Raw genomic sequence first — 23,667 nt, forward strand, 5'->3', positions numbered from 1 at the left:
AACACTTGTGACAGATGCGGCTCAATTGGGGACATAAGTATCCGAAATCTATCCCCTGAATTTGTGAGCGATCGAGTGCTGTAACGGTCAGTCACGATAAAATGTGACTCATGAATGACTCCAGTAGGGGATAATTATCCTCTCACGTGAGAACTTGATGAGTCCATAGTTTAATAATACTTAGTCTCTTTTTATCATGACCTGGTCCGACCTAACATCACGCGAGCCCGTCGACAAATTGTCAAAGGATGGCCTGGGGAATCAAAAGGGGCAGGTGTGCTATAACAATACCTCTATACCTCAACTGACTCGTCAAAGAATTAGCATATGCTATATAATACTGAGAGCATTTGGCTCGCGACTGAGTGACACCATCATGATGCTGCGGCTATAGCTGCCCGCCAATTCAGATCAATGGGGACTGCCAGGGAGTTGAGTTATGTATATCGCACGTGTTATCGATAAGGGTCGGAACCATACTTCAGTCGTCGATCTAGGAACCACACCCCAAACCTTACTTGACAGTTTACTGCAGATTTCATCCTGCACACTCAAAAAATAACCTTGCAAAATAAATCGTTGCTAGTGAGTGGTGTTTCACTCTGGTATCTTCTGTGTTTCAGGGTCATACCTGCACGACCCGCTATGACCTGGTGCGCCTTTCGGGCAGGAGGCCTGATATAAAATTGCGCCTCTGCTTGAATTTGCTTTTGGACAGCGGATTATATTCTCTTTCCCTGCCAATCGAGGACTAACCACTGTACTATGAGGCATTTCCTGACAGGCTTGGTGCTCTCAAGCACGTTTGTTGCCCGTGCGTGGGCTGGGCAACCAACTCATATTTATGGTGTCAATTTGGGTTCATGGTACTAGTGTTACTCTACCTCTCCGACAGACTGTCTAACTTAAGTGGTAACGCAGGTTAGTCCTAGAGCTATGGATGCTTCCTCAAGGTGATAAAAACAATGATTCATGTAAGTACATGTTCACTGAAAAAGTTTCTTTAGGGTGGGTGGATATGGGTGGACAATTATGCGGTGGAGATTGTTCGACGTGCATTTCAACCGAGTCGTACGTTCCTATAATACACTGTTTGCATGTGAAACTCGATTTATTTTGTGATAATCTAGGGCATTTGCACAAGCGTACCCTGACACTGTCAACGCTACATTCGCTCAACACTGGGACACATGGTTCACACATAGCGATGTCAACACACTGAAGATGGCCGGTATCAACACTGTCCGCATTCCTGTGAGTTGAGTTCAAGGCACACCGCGAACTTGGCTAAGCCGAATTGATCTGCTTTGCCTTTTCCATCCCATGCAAACTCGTGTGTGTTGTGCAACGCGTTCGCACATAGCTAGGATATTGGATTGTGGAGGATTTAGTCGATAGGCCGTACGAAACATACCCTCGGGGAGGTCTTTACTATTTGGTGAGAAGCTCTGTTGTACCTTAATCTTCTAGTTAAACCCAAACTTTTGCATCTAGCGCCGGGGCTTGGGCTGGCTGCAAGACGCTGGGATCCAAGTAATCCTGGATCATCATGCATTGCCCGGGGTTCAAACGGCCAAGCAAATGTTTACCGGAAAGTAAGCTCTCACTTGTTCACCATTTATTTTTGTTCTGTACTGAGGATGACTTTTACCAGTTGTACTACTGATGTTCAATTTTACGTGAGGCATTTTGTAATCGGTAAAAGCAATAACTATAATCCCTTGCATACAGACTCCATACAACTACCAGCGTGCACTGGTGTGGACAGCGGTCATGACTTCGCTTTCTCACTTGGACCCTCAGTTTGCAAATGTATTTGCGATCCAGGCAGCCAATGAGCCCATTAATGATGCGAATCAGACACCTAACTATGGCACCTGTATGTATCACTCATCAGAAGTTCGGTTATTTGCGGTCTTACGAATTCTGAATCTTCATACAGTCCAAGAGAACTTCGTTCAGATAGTCCGTGCTGTTGAACTCACACTCGGAATATCTGTGCCGTCGTCTAATTTATCGGTATCGGTATCAGCTTCCGTCTCAAACAACTTCACTGCTGCATTGAGTGAGACATCCTTGGAGACCATCTTCCCAGCGGAGGTGCAAGCAGCACTTTCAGAAGCGGTTCCAATTATAATGGGAATTGGAGCAACATACGGTCTGCAGACCATATTCGAAGCATCACCCTTCAAGAAGTCCGGTACTCCATTGGTAACGAAGTGAGTTTTCTACATGTTCTTGCTAGGATACATTGACAACGGCATGCAAAGCTTCATGGATGTGAATTGGCAGTACGACAACCCCTCTAACCCAGCTGATGTTGCGATTGGCCCCCAAGCTTACGACGACCACGTGTATTATTCGTGAGTGCGCAGTCAACTGCATCATATTATCATGATTAATTCTCTCTACAGGTCGGCCGTATGTCGTGTGCATGTAGCTTATTGCTTCTTGTTGACAATTTTATATAGGGAAATGACTCAACATCATACATGCTCAGTATCTGCAGTACCTCTTCTTCGTTGATTCGGTAATGGCGTACTCATTTGTGGTAAAGATTTTCCAGGAATCCAGGCTGACGCAGCACTCGGCAACTCTCCGCTCTGGATCGGAGAGTGGTCACTCGATACAGAGTTCAATGCCACGGACGCGTTTCTTTATCAGTGGGCTGACGCACAGAAGATGGCCTACAGTAAAGGTGCCGGATGGATTGTACGTGTCTCGTAGTGTTTGATCAAGACGTCACATAAAAAAAAATTAGTACTGGAACTTCAAGATCGAGATATCAAACCTTACCAATGGGAGTGCCCGTGCAAGGCAATGGTAAGTCAGACGCATACCAGGTACTTTATGAATGACCTGACGATTATCTAGGTCATACCTTGAGGGGTTGGAACTCGGTTTCTTTACCCAGGACCCCGCGGCGTACAACAATCCAAACGTGTGTGCTCCATACACGAACAGCACCTCGAACAGCATCTCGAACAGCACCTCGAACAGTACCTCGAGCAGCACTTCGCACGGCAACTCGCATAGCACCAGTTCAAGTCCACCTATATCGATCCCTGCCACAGGTTCAGGTTATCAACCATTCCTATATTCTATGTTCTTATTATTATTGATGTTCCTTTGAGCATGCCAAAATTTTGGTTCATTTGCTATCGCACTTTTTTTTGTACAACGGTGTAGAGGATAGGGCCGAACTTCTTCGGCAAGGACTTTGTTTATCATAGATTAGCATTTGCTCTCATTTCGCAGAATCCTTTATATGATGTGGTGGCATAAATTAAAGCGAATGACAAGTCACGATACCACTGAATTCTGGGTTGGGTCCCAGAGTAGCACAGATGTCACTACATATTTGCGACACCCCTTCAGACTGAAACTGTGCTCGCAACACCAGTATGCAATCATGGTCCAGACGATGCGTCAGAGAAATGCAACTCAACTCTTTATATGCACAGCATACGATAAGTATATTCCAACGCCATCCTCTAACCCTATCGGAGCAATTCGTAGTGGCGACGAAGAAGCAGAGGAACATCGTGAAAAGCATTACAAGGTCGCGGCTGCGAAAATATTCGACTTTTGCGAGATTTCGATGAAAAGTTGACATCCCTTGCCAGTTGAGGTAGAGACCGTGAATGTGATGGAGGAATTGGTAACTTAGCTATGGGTTTATTAGGTAATTTCATTAAAGCTCGAAAAGTCTATTTTCTTTCGACACGATTTCGAACAGTATCGTAATGTCCACTTCTCTGCTCGTTCCCCTACATGTTGCATATATCAGAACTCTTGGAGATGTTGGTTCTTCGATTCTTACTCAGTGAACTGATTTCTAAGCTCTCGAGCAGAACAAAAATGAACTGTCTTATCACCTCTCGGCTCACCTAAGGATGAACGCAGTGTACTGGGGCCTGACTGCTCTTTTGATCATGGGACATGGTGATGCGTTGGACCGTGATGAGATGATAGATTTTGTTATGAGCTGCTGGGATGAAGAGGCAGGTCTGTTCTCATCAAGAGATCCATGCTATCTCGAGCTCACATTCCGCAGGCGCTTTTGGCGCTCATCCTGATCATGACGCGCACCTGCTTTCTACTCTCAGCGCAATACAAATTTTGTTGATGCAAAATGCGCTCAATAGAGTCGATGTCGACCGCGTTGTGAAATGTGCCTTGTTTATCTATTGTCCAGTGGTTTGACATCACTGATATAGCTCAGTCATCTTATCTTTGCAGCAACCTTCTGGAACTTTTGCGGGTGACGCCTTTGGCGAGACTGATACACGATTTTTGTATTGTGCAGTCAATGCTCTCTCGCTTCTTGGAAAGCTTGATGAGCTAGACGTCGAGAAAACGGTCGCATATATCAGACGTTGCAGGAATTTCGATGGTGGATTTGGAGCCGTTGCGGGCGCGGAAAGTCACTCTGCACAAGGTGAGCATTCCGACATACATAATTTCAGAACGCTGGAGCGCCATAGTATTCGTGTGCGTTGCGGCGCTCGCTATTATGGACAGATTGGATGAGATCGATCAGCCGACCCTGTGTTGGTGGCTATCCGAACGACAAATGCCGAATGGAGGTCTTAACGGGCGCCCCGAAAAGCTGCCAGATGTGAGCTTCTGTACACATGACTACTCCTCAGTGTTCCTGATTCTCTATTTACAGGTTTGCTACAGCTTCTGGGTGCTATCTGCCCTTTCTATTCTTGACAAGCTCACATGGATAGATCCAAGTAAACTGGAGACCTTCATTCTCTCTGCGCAAGATACTGAGTCGGGAGGCATCGCCGACCGCCCAGGCGATATGCCTGATGTCTTCCATACAATATTTGGCTTGGCCGGTGCGTAAGATGGTCTAATACCAGAACCGACCTCGATCCATCTTCTCAACAGGTCTGTCATTATTGGGATACCCGGCACTAGTGGACCTTGACCCGGTGTACTGCATGCCTGCTGGTATCATTGAAAATTTGGGTCTCAGGAAGGGGTGGAAGGCTTTGCAGAGAAGGACTTCGTGATTTGCGCTTGGATTGGGGTTACATATGGCGAGAAATTTACTGGAAGAAGTGACCAGACTCTGACAGCGTCTGAAATTAGAATTTGTACAGTATTTTCCTGGATTATATATAAGTAAGATACGTAGCGCTGGAAGGCTGTTCTCGCACTCGGTCTCAGGCTAGTGACTCGGAACACTGAGCGCTAAACTCACTTATGCACCGGTGTCTGCACCTCGAAGAAATTTTGCAGGAAATCTTCAAAAATGCTGATTATCGGTCGTTGACGGTTCTCGTCAGGACATGTCGATTGTTCTATGACCCCGCACTGAATGTCATTTACTCTGATATTTCAGGACTCCAGCCGTTAATCGAGCGTTTATCCCACGATTTGTGGTCAACCAGCTCCGGCGAATTGGTGATTGTTTAAACGAAAGATCCTGAAAACTCCTCTGACTGGCTACTGTGTCTAGGTTATCCGAGGACCCTTACGCCCCCAGGATTGGGAAGTCTTTGCAAGCTATTCTCGCCGGGTTCGTAGCCTACGGCTTAGATGGTTTGAGAGCGATGCCAAGCTTTATCGCGCCCTTTTGTCGCCTCCCAATCCCTCGTTTCTTCTACCCAACCTTCGTACATTCACCTGGCACTGTCTCAGCACCCGCTCTGCTGGACTGGATGACATGATTGCTTTCATGCGTTTGCTCTTCTGCCACAACCTCGCGGCAGCGCACTTCATCGTATCTGAATATGCTCTTACTGCATTCTCTGATATTGGATGCACCTCGCTTAAGAAGCTAGTCATCCAAAGTCACAAAGTTGCTATCAGTGCAAATGTCACAGAAGATGCGATATGCAAACTCTCCGCTTTGAGATCTCTCACGTGCGGGGAAGTCTCAGTCAGAGCTCTTCATCGCTTGGCGCAATTTCCACTGTTGAGCCGCTTGACCATTTCGCTTGATAACGATATCCCATCGGCACTCAACTTTCCAAGGTTTCCATTTAGCAAACTTCGTTATCTGACGATCAATACTAAATCTATCGGTCCGTGCCTCTCTATGCTCAAAGCGACCAACTGGAACATACGCTGTTTCCACCATCGGATGGACGCGGGGTATGATCCCGCTGGACGCAAGGTGTTACTGGAACTGCTTCCCTTGCAGCTCTCGCACGAGTCCCTGAATTGTATTTCCCTGCAAACCGCCTCTCCTCATCAAGACGACGACCCTGCCACAAATCTCATTTCATTGAAGCCGCTTTTCATCTTCAAGAATCTGTTGATACTAGAACTCAACCTGAGCGGAGCTATCCTCCCAGAACTCGATAACGACGGCTTACAAAAACTCGCTGTTTCGTGGCCGCGGTTGCGGGTTCTCATCCTGAATCAGAAAGCAGGGCTGTATCGTGTTCCACAAGTAGATCTCACAGGGCTTGTTATACTCCTGGAACATTGTCCCGAACTACATCAGCTCGTCCTTTCAGTAAATGCAATCATCGACACTAAGGCACCTCCCACGCCTCCGATAAGCAGCGTGAGCAATAAGCTCATTACCACCATCAATTTTTCCAATTCGCCGATTACAAAAACAGCAGAAGTTGCGGCGTTTCTGTCTGCTATCGTGCCCAACCTCCGAGAAACGTTGTCTTGGACAGGAGAGGTGACCTGCCCTGCTGGGAGCGTTCAAGAGTATCGGAAGCGGTGGGACGATGTAGCAGAGTTGGTCTGTGTATTTGCAGAGGTGCGGAAGCAGGAAAGGGTGGCCTGTATGCACGCACTCAAGAGTGAAGTGGTGCGTAAATAATCTCCTTGTGCATCACGTTGCTACTGGCGTTCTATGGGCCAGACAGCAAAGGATGCTGCACTTCTTGGGCGCTTCTATTCATCCCAGAGTGCGGCTTGGGGCATCTGGTCTAGGTGCGCAGAACTGTATTATGTAGCACGAGACTTTCTTCGACACAATCGACAATCTGTATATTGGCTTTATGTACATACCACTGCATACCTCAGACTCCCTCAGGAAGAGTACTCATGGTAGACTTCAGACAAAGCGTTAATCAATTTGAATCCTTCATGAATATTTCTATGCATTTACTGCAACTGGTGGTCAGATAAAATTGGCCGAGTTTCATTTTCAAAGGCTTTGGAAGGTTATCGAAGGGACGGGAAAACTGATTAGGTAGTGCAGTCACACGTGGCCATCTCAGCAGGACGCGCGTCGCCTCTTCGCCAGTACAAAAGCTGACCTTGCCCTTTAACATTGATAACACTCTCCTTGCTAGACCATCATAATGGCTGACCCCAGCGGTGCTGCACCACAACCAGGTCCAAATGACACTTCTACTGCAATCCTGCGGCCAAAGAAATCGTATGTTACAACAGAGATCTCTATGACATACAACTGACGTCTATAGACCAAATCGTCTCATTGTCGACGAGGCTACTTCAGATGATAACTCCGGTATATATATACATATGAATGCTGTTGGGTATTTGTCTGATCTTCTTTGGACAGTTGCAACTTTGAATCCTGCGACCATGGAGCTTCTGCAACTTTTCCGGGGCGACACTATCATCGTGAGGTACGTATCGTGAACTCTGCACAACAAAATATCCTAAACAACGTGGCATGCAGGGGAAAGAAACGTCGTGACACTGTTCTCATCTGCCTGAGCTCCGATGATGTCGAGGAAGGTCGGATTCAGGTGAACAAGGTTGCCCGGAATAACTTACGCGTGAAGCTTGGCGATCTTGTCAATGTCCATCAATGTTTGGACATAAAATACGGCAAGCGGATACACGTCTTGCCATTTGACGACTCCATTGAAGGTCTCAGTGGTAACATCTTCGATGTCTACCTCAAACCCTACTTCCTCGAAGGTGTGTATACTTCGGTCGATAGTTATGGTCAACAAACTTATACCCCCCAGCATACCGGCCAGTCCGTAAGGGCGATACCTTCCTTGTTCGTGGCGGCATGCGGACAGTGGAATTTAAGGTCATCGAGACTGACCCCGCCGAATTTTGCATAGTGGCCCAGGACACTGTCATCCATACTGGTATGTTTGATTACGTGTCTTGTCAGCATGTCCGCTAAACATTACACAGAGGGTGACCCTGTCAAGCGTGAAGACGAGGAAGCAAACCTTGCAGATGTTGGCTATGACGATATCGGTGGTTGTCGAAAGCAGATGGCGCAGATCCGTGAGCTCGTCGAGTTGCCATTACGTCACCCACAGCTCTTCAAGTCCATCGGTATCAAACCACCTCGTGGTATTCTGATGTTCGGTCCCCCTGGTACCGGAAAGACATTGATGGCTCGTGCGGTAGCCAACGAGACTGGCGCCTTTTTCTTCTTGATCAACGGTCCGGAGATCATGAGTAAGATGGCCGGTGAGAGTGAAAGCAACCTACGGAAAGCCTTTGAGGAGGCCGAGAAAAACTCACCTGCTATCATCTTCATTGATGAGATTGACTCCATCGCTCCCAAGCGTGAGAAGGTACGTGAGGATGGTATTGATTCTGTTTTCTCTGACGGTATTATAGACGAACGGTGAAGTCGAGCGTCGCGTTGTATCGCAACTGCTCACTCTCATGGACGGTTTGAAGGCTCGGTCCAATGTTGTTGTCATGGCTGCTACCAACCGGCCAAACTCCATTGACCCTGCCCTTCGTCGCTTTGGTCGTTTCGACCGTGAAGTCGACATTGGTATTCCAGACCCTACTGGTCGTCTGGAGATTCTTCGCATCCATACGAAGAATATGAAGTTGGGCGATGACGTTGATCTTGAGCAGGTAAAGCAAACTGTCAACTTGTATGTCGTACCATTCCTGACGCTTCTATTCAGATCGCTGCCGATACACACGGCTACGTCGGCTCCGACATAGCTTCTCTTTGCTCAGAAGCTGCCATGCAGCAGATTCGTGAAAAGATGGATCTCATTGATCTTGACGAGGACACAATTGACGCCGAAGTGCTGGATTCCCTTGGTGTCACTATGGACAACTTCCGCTTTGCCCTCGGTACCTCCAACCCATCCGCACTTCGCGAGACTGCTGTCGAAGTGCCCACAGTTACCTGGGACGATATTGGTGGTCTCGACAAAGTCAAACTCGAGCTCCAGGAGACTGTGCAATACCCTGTTGAGCATCCCGAGAAGTTCCTCAAATACGGTATGTCCCCATCGAAGGGTGTCTTGTTCTACGGCCCTCCCGGAACGGGTAAGACACTCCTTGCGAAAGCCATCGCAAACGAATGTCAAGCCAACTTCATCAGCATCAAGGGGCCTGAACTACTTACGATGTGGTTCGGTGAATCGGAAGCCAATGTTCGTGATGTGTTCGACAAGGCCCGTGCCGCTGCACCTTGCGTCATGTTCTTCGACGAGCTTGACTCCATCGCCAAGGCACGTGGCGGCTCATCGGGCGACGGAGGAGGTGCAGGGGACCGTGTTCTCAACCAGATATTGACGGAGATGGATGGTATGAACGCCAAGAAAAACGTCTTCATCATCGGCGCCACTAACCGTCCTGATCAAATCGACTCTGCCCTACTCCGTCCTGGACGTCTCGACCAGCTCATCTACATTCCCTTGCCCGATGAGGTCTCTCGCTTGGCTATTCTGAAGGCAGCCCTGAAGAAGTCCCCCATTGCCCAAGATGTGGACCTTGCGTTCCTGGCGAAGCAGACTCATGGCTTCTCCGGTGCTGATCTCACTGAGATCTGTCAGCGTGCCGCAAAGTTAGCCATCCGCGAAAGTATTGAGTCTGACATCAGGAGACAGCGTGAGCAGAAGGAGAAGGAGGACGCTGAGGACGCCAAGATGGAAGAAGATGAGGAAGATCCTGTTCCTGAGATCACAAAAGATCACTTCGAGGAGGCGATGAAGTATGCTCGTCGGTCGGTGTCAGACCAAGACATCAGGCGGTACGAGATGTTCTCCCAGGTATGATCTCTCACTCGCTATACATCAATTGGCTGATCTATCTCTTTCAGAACCTGCAACAATCACGTGGATTCGGTAACAACTTCCGATTCCCAGAGGGCGCCGCACCCTCTGCTGGCGGCGCACCATCAGCGCCCACTGGCAACACTGGTTTCACAGATGACTCGCAGGATGATGACTTGTACGCATAGGGAATGTTTCACATGTCTGTTGTCAATAAATCATAGACTGCTCACCCAACCACTTTGTATATTATGGAAAGGAGTAATATTTGAAACCTCGGACTGCTGTACTAGTAGAACGGCTTTTGAGCGCGGAATTGCTGACTTGGCGATGAGACACGGATATTGCGAGACATTTCTTGACAGTTCTTATTCGACCCCGTTATTATTACTGAGAAACATGATCCCGATGCCTGAGTACTACCTGCACTGCGATGAAACATGAGCACCCAATTGCAGCCATAATCTGTTTTGGCTGAGCGTTGTTCATGAGCAGGATATGGCACATCTCACCCCATTAAAAACTGCGCCGCGCCACCAGATGTAATCACCTGTTAATAATGCTCCTGATATCGGTGGGCCTTAGTTGTACACGGTACACCTTGACTCAGTAAAATGAGTATCACTCGTGGGATGCCTATTTACCTATCAACCCTCCGAGAGCTTGGGTTCATATCAGCACAGGATCGAGCTGAAAGCAATCTAATATTTACCCATAAAGGCATAGGAAATGCCCATGCGGGCTCTGTGAACCGGTCACACATCTCGTTGCAAACGTGCTTTTAGGAATTGGCGTACCCTAGGTCAGATGGGTCTGGCGATAAGACAGCCAGAATCGGTGCCCATAGCGCTTGAACTAGAGAAAAAAGCGGTGAGTGGTATGGTTAGCCATGGTATGTCGACTCACAAATTCCAGCGCTGTACCCGTAAAGAATACCAATTACCACCACACTGGCTAGGGTGCGTAACCCGATCAAGGCAAAAAGTAAGACAGTGCCAGAAAACGTGGCAACCGTCATGACTCCTGGGACACCAAAGTATTCAACGAGCAAGCCACTTGTTAGCTGTCCTACAAAACTCGATGTGTTCATGATTACAAGCTGACAGTATCAATATATCTTCAGAAATGAGGGTCGTTGAACTCAACTGAATAGAAGGAGAATGTTTTGCTGAGACCATGCAAAGTGGAGTCGAGCTGAAGGTAGAATAGGGGATAGTAGAATCCAACAGCAAAAATGGTTAATCTAATCAAAACAAGATGAATTTACCCTTTGTTAAATCTGCGCGAACGTACCCCGCAGTTCCACATATATATGCGGAATCATGAGCACATTTCCTTGCGGTTGCAAGAAATGTTGTTGATGCCTTAGATGGGGGGAACCTCGGCTTGATCAGGAAACATGCTATGAACAGCAAACCGCTAATGAGGGCAGCGCTAGCCCTAACTCCATTTGCAAATCCAATGCGGCCATTCAGGGTATTGTTTAACATGATTGGATGCACCACAGCGCCTAGGCAAGCTCCTGAAGCGACGAAAGTCATCACCAATTCACGTCGTTTGTGAAAATACTGCGAAACAACAGCCATACAGGGGATATAGAGCAAACCGGCAGCGCAGCCTGACCCGATGCCCTGCGAAAGGAATACCTGTCACTATGATCAGCAACTGATCCGTAAGATGAGCAATATGTGCTTGCTTGGTAGTACTGATCAGGTTTGGCGAGTGACAGCATGAAAAGCGAGACTGCTTGAAGAAGAGATGCGCCTATAACCAATTGACGGCTTCCGACATTTCATACTTATGAGTACCATGCGCGGAAGACCACGCTGCGGATTTGACTTACACATATCCTCGATCATAAAGCTGCCCACTTACCAAGCCACAAATTTCGAAAAGAAAGGCGTTGATACTGCCGATCCAGCTAGAAGCAAATTAAAGGAGAAACACGGGTGCCGAAGGAGTAGAACGCACGCAATTGTTGAGGGAGATTGGTTCGTTATGTAAGTCCGACTATAGAAATCTTTCAATCAAAGTCACACCCTAGCTCCTTCTGTGAACATTGGATCTTACCTTGATAAACGCCAAACGACATCGTGTATCTGAAGACGTTCAATGGAACTGCCTCGTGAAAATAGCTTTAAAACTGACCCATACGTGCAAAATTGCACAAGAAAGCTATGGGAAAGGTTGATTGTCACAAGCGTTGGGACGGTACTCAGCAGCTATCTTACCCTCCAAATGCAGTAGCCCAAGCTCTAAACCCGCCTTCTGGAAAATAGTCAGGTGAGCACTCCTCTGGGCTGAGTGGCTTTTTAGAATCCGGGTCCTCGGTTGTGATGACGGGTAAGTCTATGTGATCCATCTCAAGTTGGCACTCGGAATGACAAAGCACAGTCGCAAGTGGGTCAACGTTAACGCGAGCCAAGACGTCTGCTGCCCGTACGTTTCAAGTTGAAAATTGGTTCCGCAGATTATCAAAGCCAAGTGAGTCTTGCCACCGGGTCCGGTTATGTCGTAATAAGCGAATTGACCAAAGTGATTTGGATATTTATGGATCTTAAATTTCATCATAGTATCACTCAGGCTGGTATCATACCAAGTCAAGCCATCATCGAGGGCCCTTTTGGGCCTGTGATTGGTACTGGGCTGTATATACTACTAGTAGTAGCCACGACTACTGGGTTCACTGTGGCCACGGTTGTCTGCATTCTTCCGGTACCGTTGCACCTGGGCGCAATCAATGAAGGCGTGTACAACTCCATTATTTCTTGAAGTTACATTGGATGCGGAACTAATATCTGCGGGCCTAGTGGATATCACGGGCGACATCATGTATTGAGGTCATTTGTAATTATAACCCTATCTGGGTTTACAAGTCCTTTCACAGGAAAAAAAAACCGCGTTGTTTTGTCTGGTAGCTTGACTTGCCATGATCGTCACCAGCAAGCTCTGTCATTGCGAGAAAACCGGTAAACACACCACAATCACGTTCATGCAGTTACCATGTTAAAAAGTCACTACAATACACTTCAAGCCCCATCAAGCTTCACTCTGTCCTGCCATGCTACAGCTAACTGACTTGCAATTGTTCGATCACGCTCAATTTTTCGTTGCCGCAACTTGTTTGGGTGTAACAGCTTTGATATATCATGCATACCTCTCTAGCAGAGAGAGCAGCCTCTCCTGTCCTCCGTCCCCTCCCACGTGGAGACTTCTAGGCCATCTCATACCCCATCGCAAGTAAGTGTCAATCTAACCGCAATCTTGGTTGTTTCACAATGTTATTTAGCGGATTTATGACAGTAGAATCATGGATTGAAGAGCGTGGTTCCCTCATCACCCTACGTGCAGGAATTGAGAAGTACATCGTTATTGGTCGATATAAAGTATGTCCTACCGTGGGCATGAAGTTCTGAGTACCAACACATAGTACACAATACAGGCTGCAGCAGAAATTATGGAAAAACACGGTGCATCTCTGGTCGATCGACCTCGTTTCATTGCTGCTGGAGAGTTGCTTGGCGATGGGATGTTGATTCCCTGTGTTCCCGCTGGCGAGAGATTCCGTCGGCTGCGCAGGCTCGTCTTTTTCTATAATGCGGAAATATCAATCTAACGGCTCTCTCTTTTCTTCGTTTAGAGCTATACACACTCATCTCCAGCCAAAAGCAGCCCAGGCATATCAACCGCTTCAGATCTCATACGCAAAGAACACTGTCATTAACATCCTCAATGATCCACACAATTTCCAGGATCATGCGCGATCGTAGGTCCCAGGTCATACATATAGCATGGCATTGCTGATCAACGGACTGAAGTTACGCAGCAGCAACGAGCATGAAAATTGCATATGGGAAGACCACGTCTACATCTGCGACAGATCCCGAAGTGAAATGTGTCACTGCGTTTGCCGATAAATTCCGTGCTGCATTGCATCCTGGCGCGTACCTTGTAGATTCGATTCCATGGCTGAAATATCTTCCTTGGTATGCGAGAGAACTACGTGACAGCTGTCGAGAGTCGCAGAAGCTCTTCATCGACCAACTCAATCGTCTCAAACAGGAGTCGGTAAGTATGTTTAATCAAATTCAATAATTGCTAGAATGCTCGATAGCAGGGAGGTGGCGAAGCTAGTCCTTCGCTCGGAAAATATCTCTTGGAAAAGAACAATTTCAACGGAATGCCCGAGCTGGAGATGGCTTACCTTGCTGGTGCTGTTTTTGCAGCTGGATCCGACACGGTAAGCTCATGCATCAATGCTTTCAAATTTGGCTAGATTCAGGCGTTATAGACAACTCTCGCGATATGCACAGTACTAATGGCGGCTGCCTGTTTCCCTGAGGAACAGCGTAAAGTTCATGAAGAGCTGAACGCGGCCATCGGGATCAACAGAGGTAAGATGATCGTGCGTGTGGTTGTGGTATTGATCCAAGAGCTGACTTCACCCTAGCACCCGCATTCACTGACAAGGAATCACTTCCCCGTCTTCATGCCTTCGTTTCGGAGGCCCTGCGATGGAGGCCGTTGATACCTATGGGTAATTACGTCCCGTCCTTCTAGTTGATGTCTATAGCTTACCTGCATAAAGGTATACCACATCGCACGACGCAGGTGGTTGTTTTTGTGGGCACCCTTTGTCATTCTGTCGAAGCTAGATCTGACAGTGTAAACAGGAAAATTATCGTATTCCAGCCGGGACAACGGTATTTGGCAATCACTGGTCAGCGCCCTCCATTCAAATATGATTGAGCTAATAGCCGTTCCAGGGCCATCTCTCGTGATCCAGACGTCTTCCCAGACCCTAACGCATTCAAGCCTGATCGTTGGATTGATACCGAAGGACGTATGAGAGATGATCTCAAGTTCTTTGCATTCGGCTTTGGTCGGCGGTAGGCACCTTCTTTGTGCGGCTGGTCATGTTCTCATCCTCTTCACTTCTAGAGTGTGCCCCGGACAACATGTCGCAAACAGGTAATGTTACACAGTTCATCCATACCCACGTGTTTTGATCAATGTGTGGCATAGCTCGGTGTTCATAAACGCGGTACTTGTCCTTTGGGCCTTCCAGCTCACGCTGGATCGTACGAAGCCGTTGGACGATATGGCTTTCATGAATGGCATTTCCCCGAATGAGCAGCCATGTACGATTGATTTTCAGACGAGAATTCCGGAGGCTGAGCTCAGGCGTATAATGGGGAGGGATGCTGGGGACATTTGAGGAATCAAGTATCTGGGCACCGGGCGTTCTACTTTCACTAGACTCGGAACCAGTCTGCTGTGTGGCAGCACTGTGGCTCCGTGGTAGCGCCGTAGCGGAGCCAGCCTGGTAACGATCCACCGCTTTTGCCTCGAAGTACACCAATACTAGAATCTCCTTTGATTGTCTACGTTTATTTCAACGAAAGGGAGAAGAAGACTGTTGAAAAAGTAAATCAATTGTCTGATACCAAAAATACCCGCGTCCTAAATTCGTTGTACACAAATAAATTTCACGTTCCGATGGTTGTTCCAGCGGGAATAAGGTTATATGCTAGGTTTAAATGCTTCACGTGATTTCGGGTTCTTCTCGAAGTGGTGGGAAGGACGGACTCCGAAGGAGCCTGTGTAATCACTCAATTCATGATTGGTTCGGACTCATCTTTATATTGTTTATAACGTCGTATATCTAGAGCACTTCAGCTGGGAATATCTGAGTCTCACCAGTTCACTGATGACGGTCGTCAGTCAGCAACATGCATCAACATATGGAGGGAACGACAGCTAACTCAGAAGCCAATGACTTCCCGATCTCCGATGTGATTGGTGCACTGCAAAACATTGTGAGTGCTGAGTTATAGCCTAAGGTGGTATATGGGAGTACTAATAATCAATTGCTTTAGTTGGTACATTCACGAGTGATCGTACGTTGATTCCGGCAATACCAGGTTAGTATACTATATCGACGATGACTACCGCAGATTCCAGACCTTGAAACCCCATATTCCACATTTCCTAATACCCACCAATCTGCCATCGGCCGTGGTGAGAGCATCAGCGCTGTCATCACCGAACGTCGGCACCAATTGAATGCAGTTTTGCAAGAGGTCTCAGGGCTGGAAATCGTCATGGATAATATGAAGGATCTTTACCAGCAGCTCCTCAAAAAGAGGGCCAAGATTATCCACTCCATGAACTTGCACAGGGGACTCGTATCGGCACTCTGGTGCTTTCCATCCGAAGTATTATCCCTCATTTTTGTCCATTGTCTCCCAGAAACCGAACACTTGTTGCCCTCCTCAAATTCGGCCCCCATACTGCTGACCAGAATATGCCGAAGGTGGAGGGAGGTTGCTCTAGGGACGTCCATTTTATGGTGTGGAGTACAGATTGTGGACATCGGTGACGAAGATCGGCAGCAAGCAGCCTTGTCACGGTGCTATGGCACATGGCTCAAGCGATCGCGAGACCGTTCACTCGCATTAGCGCTCAAGTGCTTCAAAAATGATGCGACCGACCTACGAAACATTCTTAAGCCTCACACGAGCAAAATCTTGTCTCTTCATATCATAATATTCGTCAACCCCTTCAATGCCAATCTTTTGTTAAATGATCTCTCGGCACTGCAGGAGCTTACCATATCCACATCTGATCCTTTGTGGTGCACACCAAGTATCGTACAATCCATCTCGCGACTACCGTCCACCTTGCGCAGGTTCAGGGTAGCTGGGCCATCCGCATTCGACTATGACCGCATACTATCTTGCAATCCCGTATGGGCCCATCTGACGCATATCGAGATCGCTATCTGTCAACCCAACCTAATCCTCCAGTTGCTCCAGCTAGGTCCCAACCTCTCCTCGATAGCGATTGGCCTAGGCTTTTACAACGAAGTTCCATTAACGTTTGAGTCATTCACGCACACGAACCTTCAGTCCTTCCGCATTAGTAATGCATCCCCGATGCGCATGGGAAATTTGTTCCCTGACTTGTTCAATGCACTCACACTTCCTAATTTACGCGTACTTGAAGCTCGTTATATACGGCCGTGGCCACACGAGGAGTTGAAGACATTTTTGGCACGGTCAAGTTGCCCTTTGGAGAGCCTGATTTTCGGCACTGGAGTTGCGGCGACAGACGAGCAGCGAGAGGAATACATTGTTCTCATTCCTTTCCTTGACATAGTAGTAGACCACAGGCGTGGTGGTTACTTTGGATATCGCCACTTCGAGATAACATCATGGCATTTGCGGAAGGAGACATGACCTGGTGTTGTACGGTTTTTGCGTAGGCCTAGCTACTACTAGTAGTTGTTGCAGAGTAACTTCAGGCATTAACGATGTCGTAGGTAGCATTCGTCACTAGCCTGATGTTGAGGTGTTGAGTCTCCGAAGTTAGTTGAAGCCACATCAGAATCAGTCTGCTAGATGCAGGCTAGCCACTGCCGCTTCACGGCTAAGAAGTCGAGGTAAATCAATCTATCATATACGTACAAAGTTCGAACTCAGTCGTACGGGAATCAGCCCTACACTTGACCATCATGTGAGGCAGCTTTCATAATGCGCCATGTGTCATCCCCAGGGTCGCATTTCCTCAGGCTGTCGTAGTCGTACCAAACAAGCACGCTATCCGAGTCCGCAACGACCGCTTGTTGTTCATACGAATAAAGCGCAGCGTTCAGAGTAAAATGCGTGCGGCTCGAAGAGATGATCGGCTTGTGACCAACCAAAAGCTGCTCATGGTTATGAGACAAATCTCTAAACTAATATTTCGAGGAAATCTCACTGTGTCAGGAAACGTCACCGGTCTTCTAAAGTTAATGTTTGCTGATTTGAGTATGAGTGAGACGCCCTGACCCGCGAGCATCGCCTTGACACGGTCCTCACCCCCGAGAACTTTTCCGAGGGCCATGAGCCATACCATGCGACCCTAGCCAAGCTTCAGTACATACGAACTTTGGCAATAACCTGCACATGCTGACCGATTCGATAAATCGCACTGTATATTGACAGTGGCAGATTCGTGAGCGACCCTTGTAGTTCCTGTTCAAAGAAAATCGGAACCCTTACGGTAGTGTGCATTGTTAACGTGTCTATAGTGAGAGAGATGATGAACCTGCCCTTCGACGTCTATAAGGTGCCTACCGAAATGAGTCATGGTGCCCCCATGCAATACTCTGCTCCCATAACGACCCTGAATCATAACCCATAGAAATCAGCTTAGCTCTGGCGTTCTCTGCCAACGAGCCAACTATAGTGGGGTCGCTAGACTGGGACTGGGATGGTGTAGGGTCTGGAAGTGAGGGAGAATCCGGGGATTCAGGACCTGCCTGTCCTGGAACAATATGAAATGGCGACGACGGGTCTCGGAAAGCATCTTGAAGAGACTACAGCAAGCAGAATTTCAGACTCACACGAGGATAACCACCGAAATTTTATAAATCACCTTGATCGATGAGCCACTCAAGGATGCTGTCTGAGTTAAAGAACGCGGTTGTCTAGAGCGCAGAAGAATGCGTGCATGTGCCAATGCGCAAGCCTCGAGTCGTTTCGAAGAGAACATAACTTGAAGTAGTAATGTCGGCGCCAAATACAGGATGAAATACAAATAAATTTCCTTTTCTGGCAGGTCAGTACACAGCCTATATGATTATCGACAGTTTGCCCCCGGACTGTCACAAGTCTACAGCCTGAGTACTGCAACCGCGCACTGAGGTAGCAGAATGACTGGCAGTCTCAGCAGGTCCGACATACTCACTTTTTCAATTAAATTTTCTGAATCATATGGATCTCGGCTGATCGATTTTTTTTGTCAGAGTGCTCTATCTTTCTTTTCTGCGGTTTTCCGAGGTCGCTCTCAGCTTTAAGCACGGTAGCCTCGGCCCTCAGTTATCCGAGTCAAGTTGGTGACTCGCCGCATGATCTAGTATGTGTCCGAAGCTCGAACTTCGAGAGATAAACTCTGCGCCTGAAGTTATTTTACTTATTTGTTCTGCAGTCCACCATTTTTTGACCAGCTGATGATACGGCGCCCATTGATATCCCTGCAAATTTCCAATTTCCCCGTGCCAGTGCGTTGAAGCCGCCCGAATTCGGTTGATTTTCTGAGATTTTGTTATCATAGATCATAGAATTCCTGTGGTGATCATTCTGGCATTTTCCTGTCTGAGTTCCATACTGCGGTTCTGCATACAAGGGTTGCGATGAATCAAAGCGCTTCTCGAAGCATCCATTGGACAGACTCTGATATCATGCGGTGCGCGATAACGATGCTCTAATCGATAACGCTGTACAAATCTGCGCATAGAATCAAGTTAAAAGCTCGTATCCTGTGCTCTTCAGCCAAGCCCTTGTCTGACCAAATCTTCACATCATCCATCGGTATTATAGCCCCACCTCTCATCTACTATGAAAGGTCACTGACGATAGCTTTTAGCAGTAGCCTTCGGACGGCGTAGACGGCTCAATGCACAAATGTCTTCAGATCGCAGAGTTATTCGATGTCGTTTGCAAACGAGTTCTTGCAACTGGGCATCAGGGATCCCTCGCAGCTCTCTGTAGAACTTGCCGCCTTTTCCATGAACCTGCTCTCGACGTACTTTATAGATCGCTGGAAAGTCTTCATCCACTGCTTTTTTGCATCCCCACAATCGTTACCATCGGAAATAAGATCGTGAGTGCTGACTCACAGCGGTTCGCGACAGTATGCTGAAATAACGTATATGTAGACTACGTTCAAAGAGTTATGCATTTCGGACTGGCAGCGAATGCAGTACTACGCCAAAAGAGTTCATTCACTCAGGGTCAATGACCAAGAAGAGGTAGTCATCGACAGGACCATCCTACATGCACTAGCTACTTCACCCTTCGCACCTCTGATGTTTACTCATCTCAAACGGCTTTGGTGGTCTGATAATTCTGCAGATGCCTTACCACTCCTGTGCTCCTTAGTCAACGCCAGGCTGGAATGGCTAATTTTGCATGACCTGGATCCAATGCTTCTTCCGCATGTTATCCCCCACATCAACTCTAGCAACTCTCTCCGTGTCGCATGTTTCCCCGCGAAATATAGTATGAGGCACATAGACGTGCTCCAGAGTTGGCGTAACTTACAGAATCTTGTCTGCGGTCTAGTCAATGATGCCACGCTTTATCATCTCGCAACATCTTCGAAGCTTACGCATCTAACTATTCAAGTCGATGAGAAGAACGACTACGGTGCCCTCATGAAACTGGCCAGCCAACCAGTATTTACCACCCTTCAGGGGCTCGACATCACCGCGACTCATACGTTACACTGCATCCACATTCTTGAAATCGCCGAGCTACCATCGCTACGCTCCCTCCGTATTCATTCGACGGAAACGGGCTTAACAGATGTTGAGCTGCATCAGTGTTTCAGCATAATCTCATGTCACTGTCCAAGTCTTAGGCATCTACGGATGAAAGAGCTACAAGTATCCCCACCTAAATTCCCTGTCGGTTATACCATCACGTTTGATACCATGAAGACGCTCTTCTCCCTGTGTCATCTGGAGGGGCTGCATCTCGACACGACCTGCACGCTTTCCCTCAACGACAACGATCTTGCGCAACTGGCTGGCACGTGGCTGAAATTGCGTATACTTGAACTGGAGACCGAGAATGGCTGGCGGCAACCAAGCAAGATTACTCTGCAGGGTTTTGCAGAGTTGTTGCGGCGTTGCCCAGTGTTATCGGTAGTCGGTCTTGCTATGAACGCCTGCGCACCGGATATCGACCATCGACGACCTGGAGGAGGAATACGCAGAAATGGCCTAGAAACCTTACGAGTGGCTGATTCAAAGGTCACAGGCCCATTGTCCGTCGCAGCGTTTTTGTCAGATGTTGCACCGAACGCTGAAATAACGGGCTACGAGATCGGGTCTGAGATCGGGTTTGACATATATGGGACGTTCAATACTCGGATGTTGTATCGAGAGAGATGGGAGGAGGTTTCCACGTTGCACCCTCTGCTTGTCAACTTGAGGAGGCAAGAAGGGGTAGGTTTGGGATCGGACGAATAATCCAGAGACTGAGAGTAGTAGTAGAACATGCCAGATCCTGTTTTAGCTTGCAAGTGATAGCCCATGGAGCAATGATGTTACGTCTGTTACTTTTTTACATAGATACATATGCTGACATATGCATGTGTTGATTCCTCTTGACGCTGACGCTTGAAGCTTTCCAGGGGGTTGAAGTGGAGCCTTTTGATTGGTGGAAAGGACTGAGGTGACATGTTCATCAAAACGTAGCGAGCAAGACACGTAGCTCTCGTTACAGTGCTTAATTTCGACTGCCCCACTGCCCCAGCCTAGAGGCTTTTTAGTAGCTGTCACGACGTGTCACTGGCAAATGGGATTACAACGCAACTTCTCCTTACCGTAACCTTTTTCGATGCAAATGTTTAACAGCGTCGACATTTGGGTCTGGAAGTTGGGAGTTTTGGCTTAGAACCTAGCAGATGTTTGCTTAATTCGGGTTGGAAGGTCGGTTTTTTTGTCTGTGCGGAAGAGTGTTGAAAGCAGATTAATATTGCTTATATATAAGTTGACTGCGCCGCTTACTCTGGTTGATCGACAATAACAACCGATAAAATCAATGAAATACTAATATGAATGATCGCCATTGACAGTTCTCCACAGAGAACATTTTTTCTTCTCGGCGCACGCGAAGTATGTCGAGGTCGTTCGAATCAGCTCACGATACGCATGAGGATCTCAAAGACTTACCGCTGCTGGTAGCGGTTCTCCAGAGTCACGGTAGCCTCGGACCGGCATGCTACTTCAAGAAATGATTGATGACTAATCAACACGAGGCGCTACATCCATCCATGAGTAAGTAGTCGGCGTTGGGACGTAGATTCTGTCCGACAACGGTACCATCAACTACAATGCATCCATGTCTATTGGTTTCAGAGATCCTTGTCAATATCTTTGCAGAGGTCAACGAGCGCGACGAAGATGAGGCACCTAGGACTTTGGCTGCCCTTTGTCGTACATGCCGCGTATTTCGGGAGCCTGCCATGAAAGTCCTATGGGCACACCTTGGAACTTTAGTCCCTCTTATCAGATGTATTCCTTGTGTCAAGATTATCAAGAGTAAAGGAAAGTTACAGGATGATCTCCCGACTTTGGTGAGCCTGCAAAGTTCGTTAACGTTGCTGGGCGTCGTCTGAATATCGCCCACAGGGGCTCGAGAGAGAGATGTCCTCTACAGACTGGGATATGTTCCTTTCGCATTCACGTCTTGTACTCACTTGTGGTTATTATGTTTCAAGAAGAGACAAACATCCCGTCCTCAACTCACCTTCACATGATATTGGCGTAGACATCTTACGTGCACTATCATCCCCTCCACCTTCCTCCACCGTTTTCCCTCATTTGAGGAAGATCAGATGGACTGACTCACGCAGAGAATCCATCCGATTTTTTCGCCTAATACTGACACCTGCTCTTGAATTCCTTGATATGTCATCTATAACTGACTCGGTTTATTCTGTCATAATCCCTTCCATCAGCGATGCTTGCCCGTCCCTAAGGATCATGCATCTTCCCAAATGGCCCTTTCTTCACCTTCCTGACATGTTCAACAAATGGCCAAATCTTGCCTATGTGACCTCCGGGCCCCTTGCGGATACTACTATCCAAACACTTGGTCGGCTGGCGCATCTTGCAAGTATGGATATTTGTCTCCATAAGTTGCATGACATAAGGTCACTCGTCGAGAATCCTGGGTTTTCTACCTTGCGCCGGCTCGTACTTCGTGCGTACAACATCAACCTTGTCACGGCGTTCATGCGGCAAGTGAAGTCTGTTCATCTCCGCGAAGTGAAGTGTTATCTACCGCACGGAACAACTGCACTGGGTGTACAGGAATGGATAACAATCCTCCTGGATCGGTGCACGCCAAGAAAACTAGAAATTTTGGAGATCGAAGACTACGCTGACGCTGGCTCAGAATTTCCTGATCAATTCACGCTCACCCCTGACACACTTCGGCTCTTGTCCCGCTTTCGTGGACTCACAACATTGGATCTTGCTACTGCATGCACATATTCGTTGGACGATACCACCTTAACGCAGCTGGCAGTTTGTTGGCCCAATATGCAAAATATTGCGCTGGGAACGCACTGGGGTTGGAGGCAACAGAGTGATGTCACTCTGAAAGGTCTGTTGTCTTTAGTGCGACAATGTCCTCAGCTAGAAAGCATCGGCCTCGTTATGAACGCTGTGACTACAGATATCACATCTCAGAGACCTGGGGGTGGTGTTCGAAGACCCAAAGTCACGAGCCTAAATGTAGGAGACTCGAGAGTCGGTGACCCGCTGGCGGTTGCCGCGTTTCTGTCGGACATCTTCCCACGTTTACTATCAGTTGACGCGTTTAACCATTTGGGGGGCAGGCGGAGACCAATTCCTGCTGCGAAGGAGCACGAAGAAAAGTGGAAAGAAGTGGAAAAGCTTTTACCAGTATTCTCTAACGTTCGCGCTCAGGAACACCACCTTCCTGTGGGACCGAGACGGAAGGCCTTCTTTCTTGAGGAGCTGTATCTTGCTTGAAGAAGCCTTTCAATTAATAAATGTATTTATGAAGTAAAGGTATGTGATACGTGGCAGACTAGAAGATATTCTGACTGATCAGTGACGAGTCTGTTCTTTAGCGTGTGCACATATGCACGTGTATTATTGTTACTGTTCTCTAGCAAGCATATGCATATACGCACG

General features: G+C 47.7%; 10 protein-coding genes across 10 annotated transcripts; 8 read left to right on the forward strand and 2 right to left on the reverse strand.

Annotated features, from left to right (window-relative positions):
• Positions 1-765: 765 nt before the first annotated feature.
• EDB93DRAFT_1241364 (glycoside hydrolase family 5 protein) lies at positions 766-3,613 on the forward strand (the record flags this gene model as incomplete). The annotated part of the gene is made up of 15 exons (XM_041451866.1): positions 766-866; positions 922-953; positions 1,008-1,071; positions 1,131-1,254; positions 1,364-1,438; positions 1,495-1,595; positions 1,655-1,679; positions 1,732-1,879; positions 1,943-2,219; positions 2,271-2,352; positions 2,472-2,508; positions 2,567-2,712; positions 2,762-2,823; positions 2,875-2,999; positions 3,465-3,613. The coding sequence occupies 15 exons, from the start codon at positions 766-768 to the stop codon at positions 3,611-3,613; spliced, it is 1,548 nt and encodes a 515-aa protein (XP_041306244.1).
• Positions 3,614-3,740: 127 nt separating this feature from the next.
• Positions 3,741-5,176, forward strand: EDB93DRAFT_1154789 (rab geranylgeranyltransferase). The gene is made up of 7 exons (XM_041449837.1): positions 3,741-3,803; positions 3,855-4,008; positions 4,058-4,174; positions 4,226-4,441; positions 4,488-4,621; positions 4,676-4,850; positions 4,903-5,176. Exons 1-7 carry the CDS (start codon positions 3,747-3,749, stop codon positions 5,025-5,027), a joined length of 978 nt encoding a protein of 325 aa, XP_041306245.1. The 5' UTR covers positions 3,741-3,746; the 3' UTR covers positions 5,028-5,176.
• On the forward strand, positions 5,177-7,082 carry EDB93DRAFT_1228628 (uncharacterized protein). Its single transcript, XM_041451255.1, has 2 exons — positions 5,177-5,421; positions 5,477-7,082. The coding sequence occupies exons 1-2, from the start codon at positions 5,221-5,223 to the stop codon at positions 6,800-6,802; spliced, it is 1,527 nt and encodes a 508-aa protein (XP_041306246.1). The 5' UTR covers positions 5,177-5,220; the 3' UTR covers positions 6,803-7,082.
• Positions 7,083-7,289: 207 nt separating this feature from the next.
• EDB93DRAFT_1291075 (P-loop containing nucleoside triphosphate hydrolase protein) lies at positions 7,290-10,573 on the forward strand (the record flags this gene model as incomplete). The annotated part of the gene is made up of 9 exons (XM_041454558.1): positions 7,290-7,366; positions 7,413-7,459; positions 7,514-7,580; positions 7,634-7,878; positions 7,929-8,057; positions 8,107-8,498; positions 8,545-8,793; positions 8,847-9,944; positions 9,995-10,573. The coding sequence occupies 9 exons, from the start codon at positions 7,290-7,292 to the stop codon at positions 10,133-10,135; spliced, it is 2,445 nt and encodes an 814-aa protein (XP_041306247.1). The 3' UTR covers positions 10,136-10,573.
• Positions 10,335-12,309, reverse strand: EDB93DRAFT_1241370 (MFS general substrate transporter; the record flags this gene model as incomplete). Its single annotated transcript, XM_041451867.1, has 14 exons — positions 10,335-10,412; positions 10,460-10,527; positions 10,592-10,609; positions 10,660-10,691; positions 10,745-10,802; positions 10,854-11,046; positions 11,094-11,190; positions 11,241-11,593; positions 11,644-11,728; positions 11,791-11,868; positions 11,919-11,967; positions 12,018-12,046; positions 12,096-12,122; positions 12,179-12,309. The coding sequence occupies 14 exons, from the start codon at positions 12,307-12,309 to the stop codon at positions 10,335-10,337; spliced, it is 1,296 nt and encodes a 431-aa protein (XP_041306248.1).
• Positions 12,310-12,763: 454 nt separating this feature from the next.
• On the forward strand, positions 12,764-15,165 carry EDB93DRAFT_1291109 (cytochrome P450; the record flags this gene model as incomplete). Its single annotated transcript, XM_041454559.1, has 13 exons — positions 12,764-13,187; positions 13,237-13,333; positions 13,390-13,530; positions 13,610-13,713; positions 13,766-14,015; positions 14,065-14,187; positions 14,239-14,341; positions 14,398-14,484; positions 14,536-14,570; positions 14,621-14,667; positions 14,714-14,836; positions 14,889-14,918; positions 14,973-15,165. Exons 1-13 carry the CDS (start codon positions 13,009-13,011, stop codon positions 15,163-15,165), a joined length of 1,512 nt encoding a protein of 503 aa, XP_041306249.1. The 5' UTR covers positions 12,764-13,008.
• A 349-nt stretch (positions 15,166-15,514) lies between these two features.
• EDB93DRAFT_569274 (uncharacterized protein) lies at positions 15,515-17,320 on the forward strand. Its single transcript, XM_041456743.1, has 3 exons — positions 15,515-15,766; positions 15,827-15,847; positions 15,905-17,320. Exons 1-3 carry the CDS (start codon positions 15,680-15,682, stop codon positions 17,186-17,188), a joined length of 1,392 nt encoding a protein of 463 aa, XP_041306250.1. The 5' UTR covers positions 15,515-15,679; the 3' UTR covers positions 17,189-17,320.
• Positions 17,321-17,448: 128 nt separating this feature from the next.
• On the reverse strand, positions 17,449-18,309 carry EDB93DRAFT_1087969 (HotDog domain-containing protein; the record flags this gene model as incomplete). The annotated part of the gene is made up of 5 exons (XM_041446094.1): positions 17,449-17,655; positions 17,709-17,852; positions 17,905-17,921; positions 17,993-18,015; positions 18,068-18,309. Coding segments are annotated over 5 exons (633 nt in total), but the record flags the coding sequence as incomplete, so codon positions are not given.
• Positions 18,310-19,388: 1,079 nt separating this feature from the next.
• Positions 19,389-20,967, forward strand: EDB93DRAFT_1251848 (uncharacterized protein; the record flags this gene model as incomplete). Its single annotated transcript, XM_041453209.1, has 2 exons — positions 19,389-19,595; positions 19,651-20,967. The coding sequence occupies 2 exons, from the start codon at positions 19,389-19,391 to the stop codon at positions 20,965-20,967; spliced, it is 1,524 nt and encodes a 507-aa protein (XP_041306252.1).
• An 866-nt stretch (positions 20,968-21,833) lies between these two features.
• EDB93DRAFT_1251849 (uncharacterized protein) lies at positions 21,834-23,502 on the forward strand (the record flags this gene model as incomplete). Its single annotated transcript, XM_041453210.1, has 2 exons — positions 21,834-22,076; positions 22,132-23,502. The coding sequence occupies 2 exons, from the start codon at positions 21,834-21,836 to the stop codon at positions 23,500-23,502; spliced, it is 1,614 nt and encodes a 537-aa protein (XP_041306253.1).
• Positions 23,503-23,667: the final 165 nt, after the last annotated feature.

The sequence above is a fragment of the Suillus bovinus genome (assembly GCF_016758785.1).
Source record: "Suillus bovinus strain UH-Sbo-P2 chromosome Unknown EDB93scaffold_40, whole genome shotgun sequence".
NCBI lineage: Eukaryota > Fungi > Basidiomycota > Agaricomycetes > Boletales > Suillaceae > Suillus > Suillus bovinus.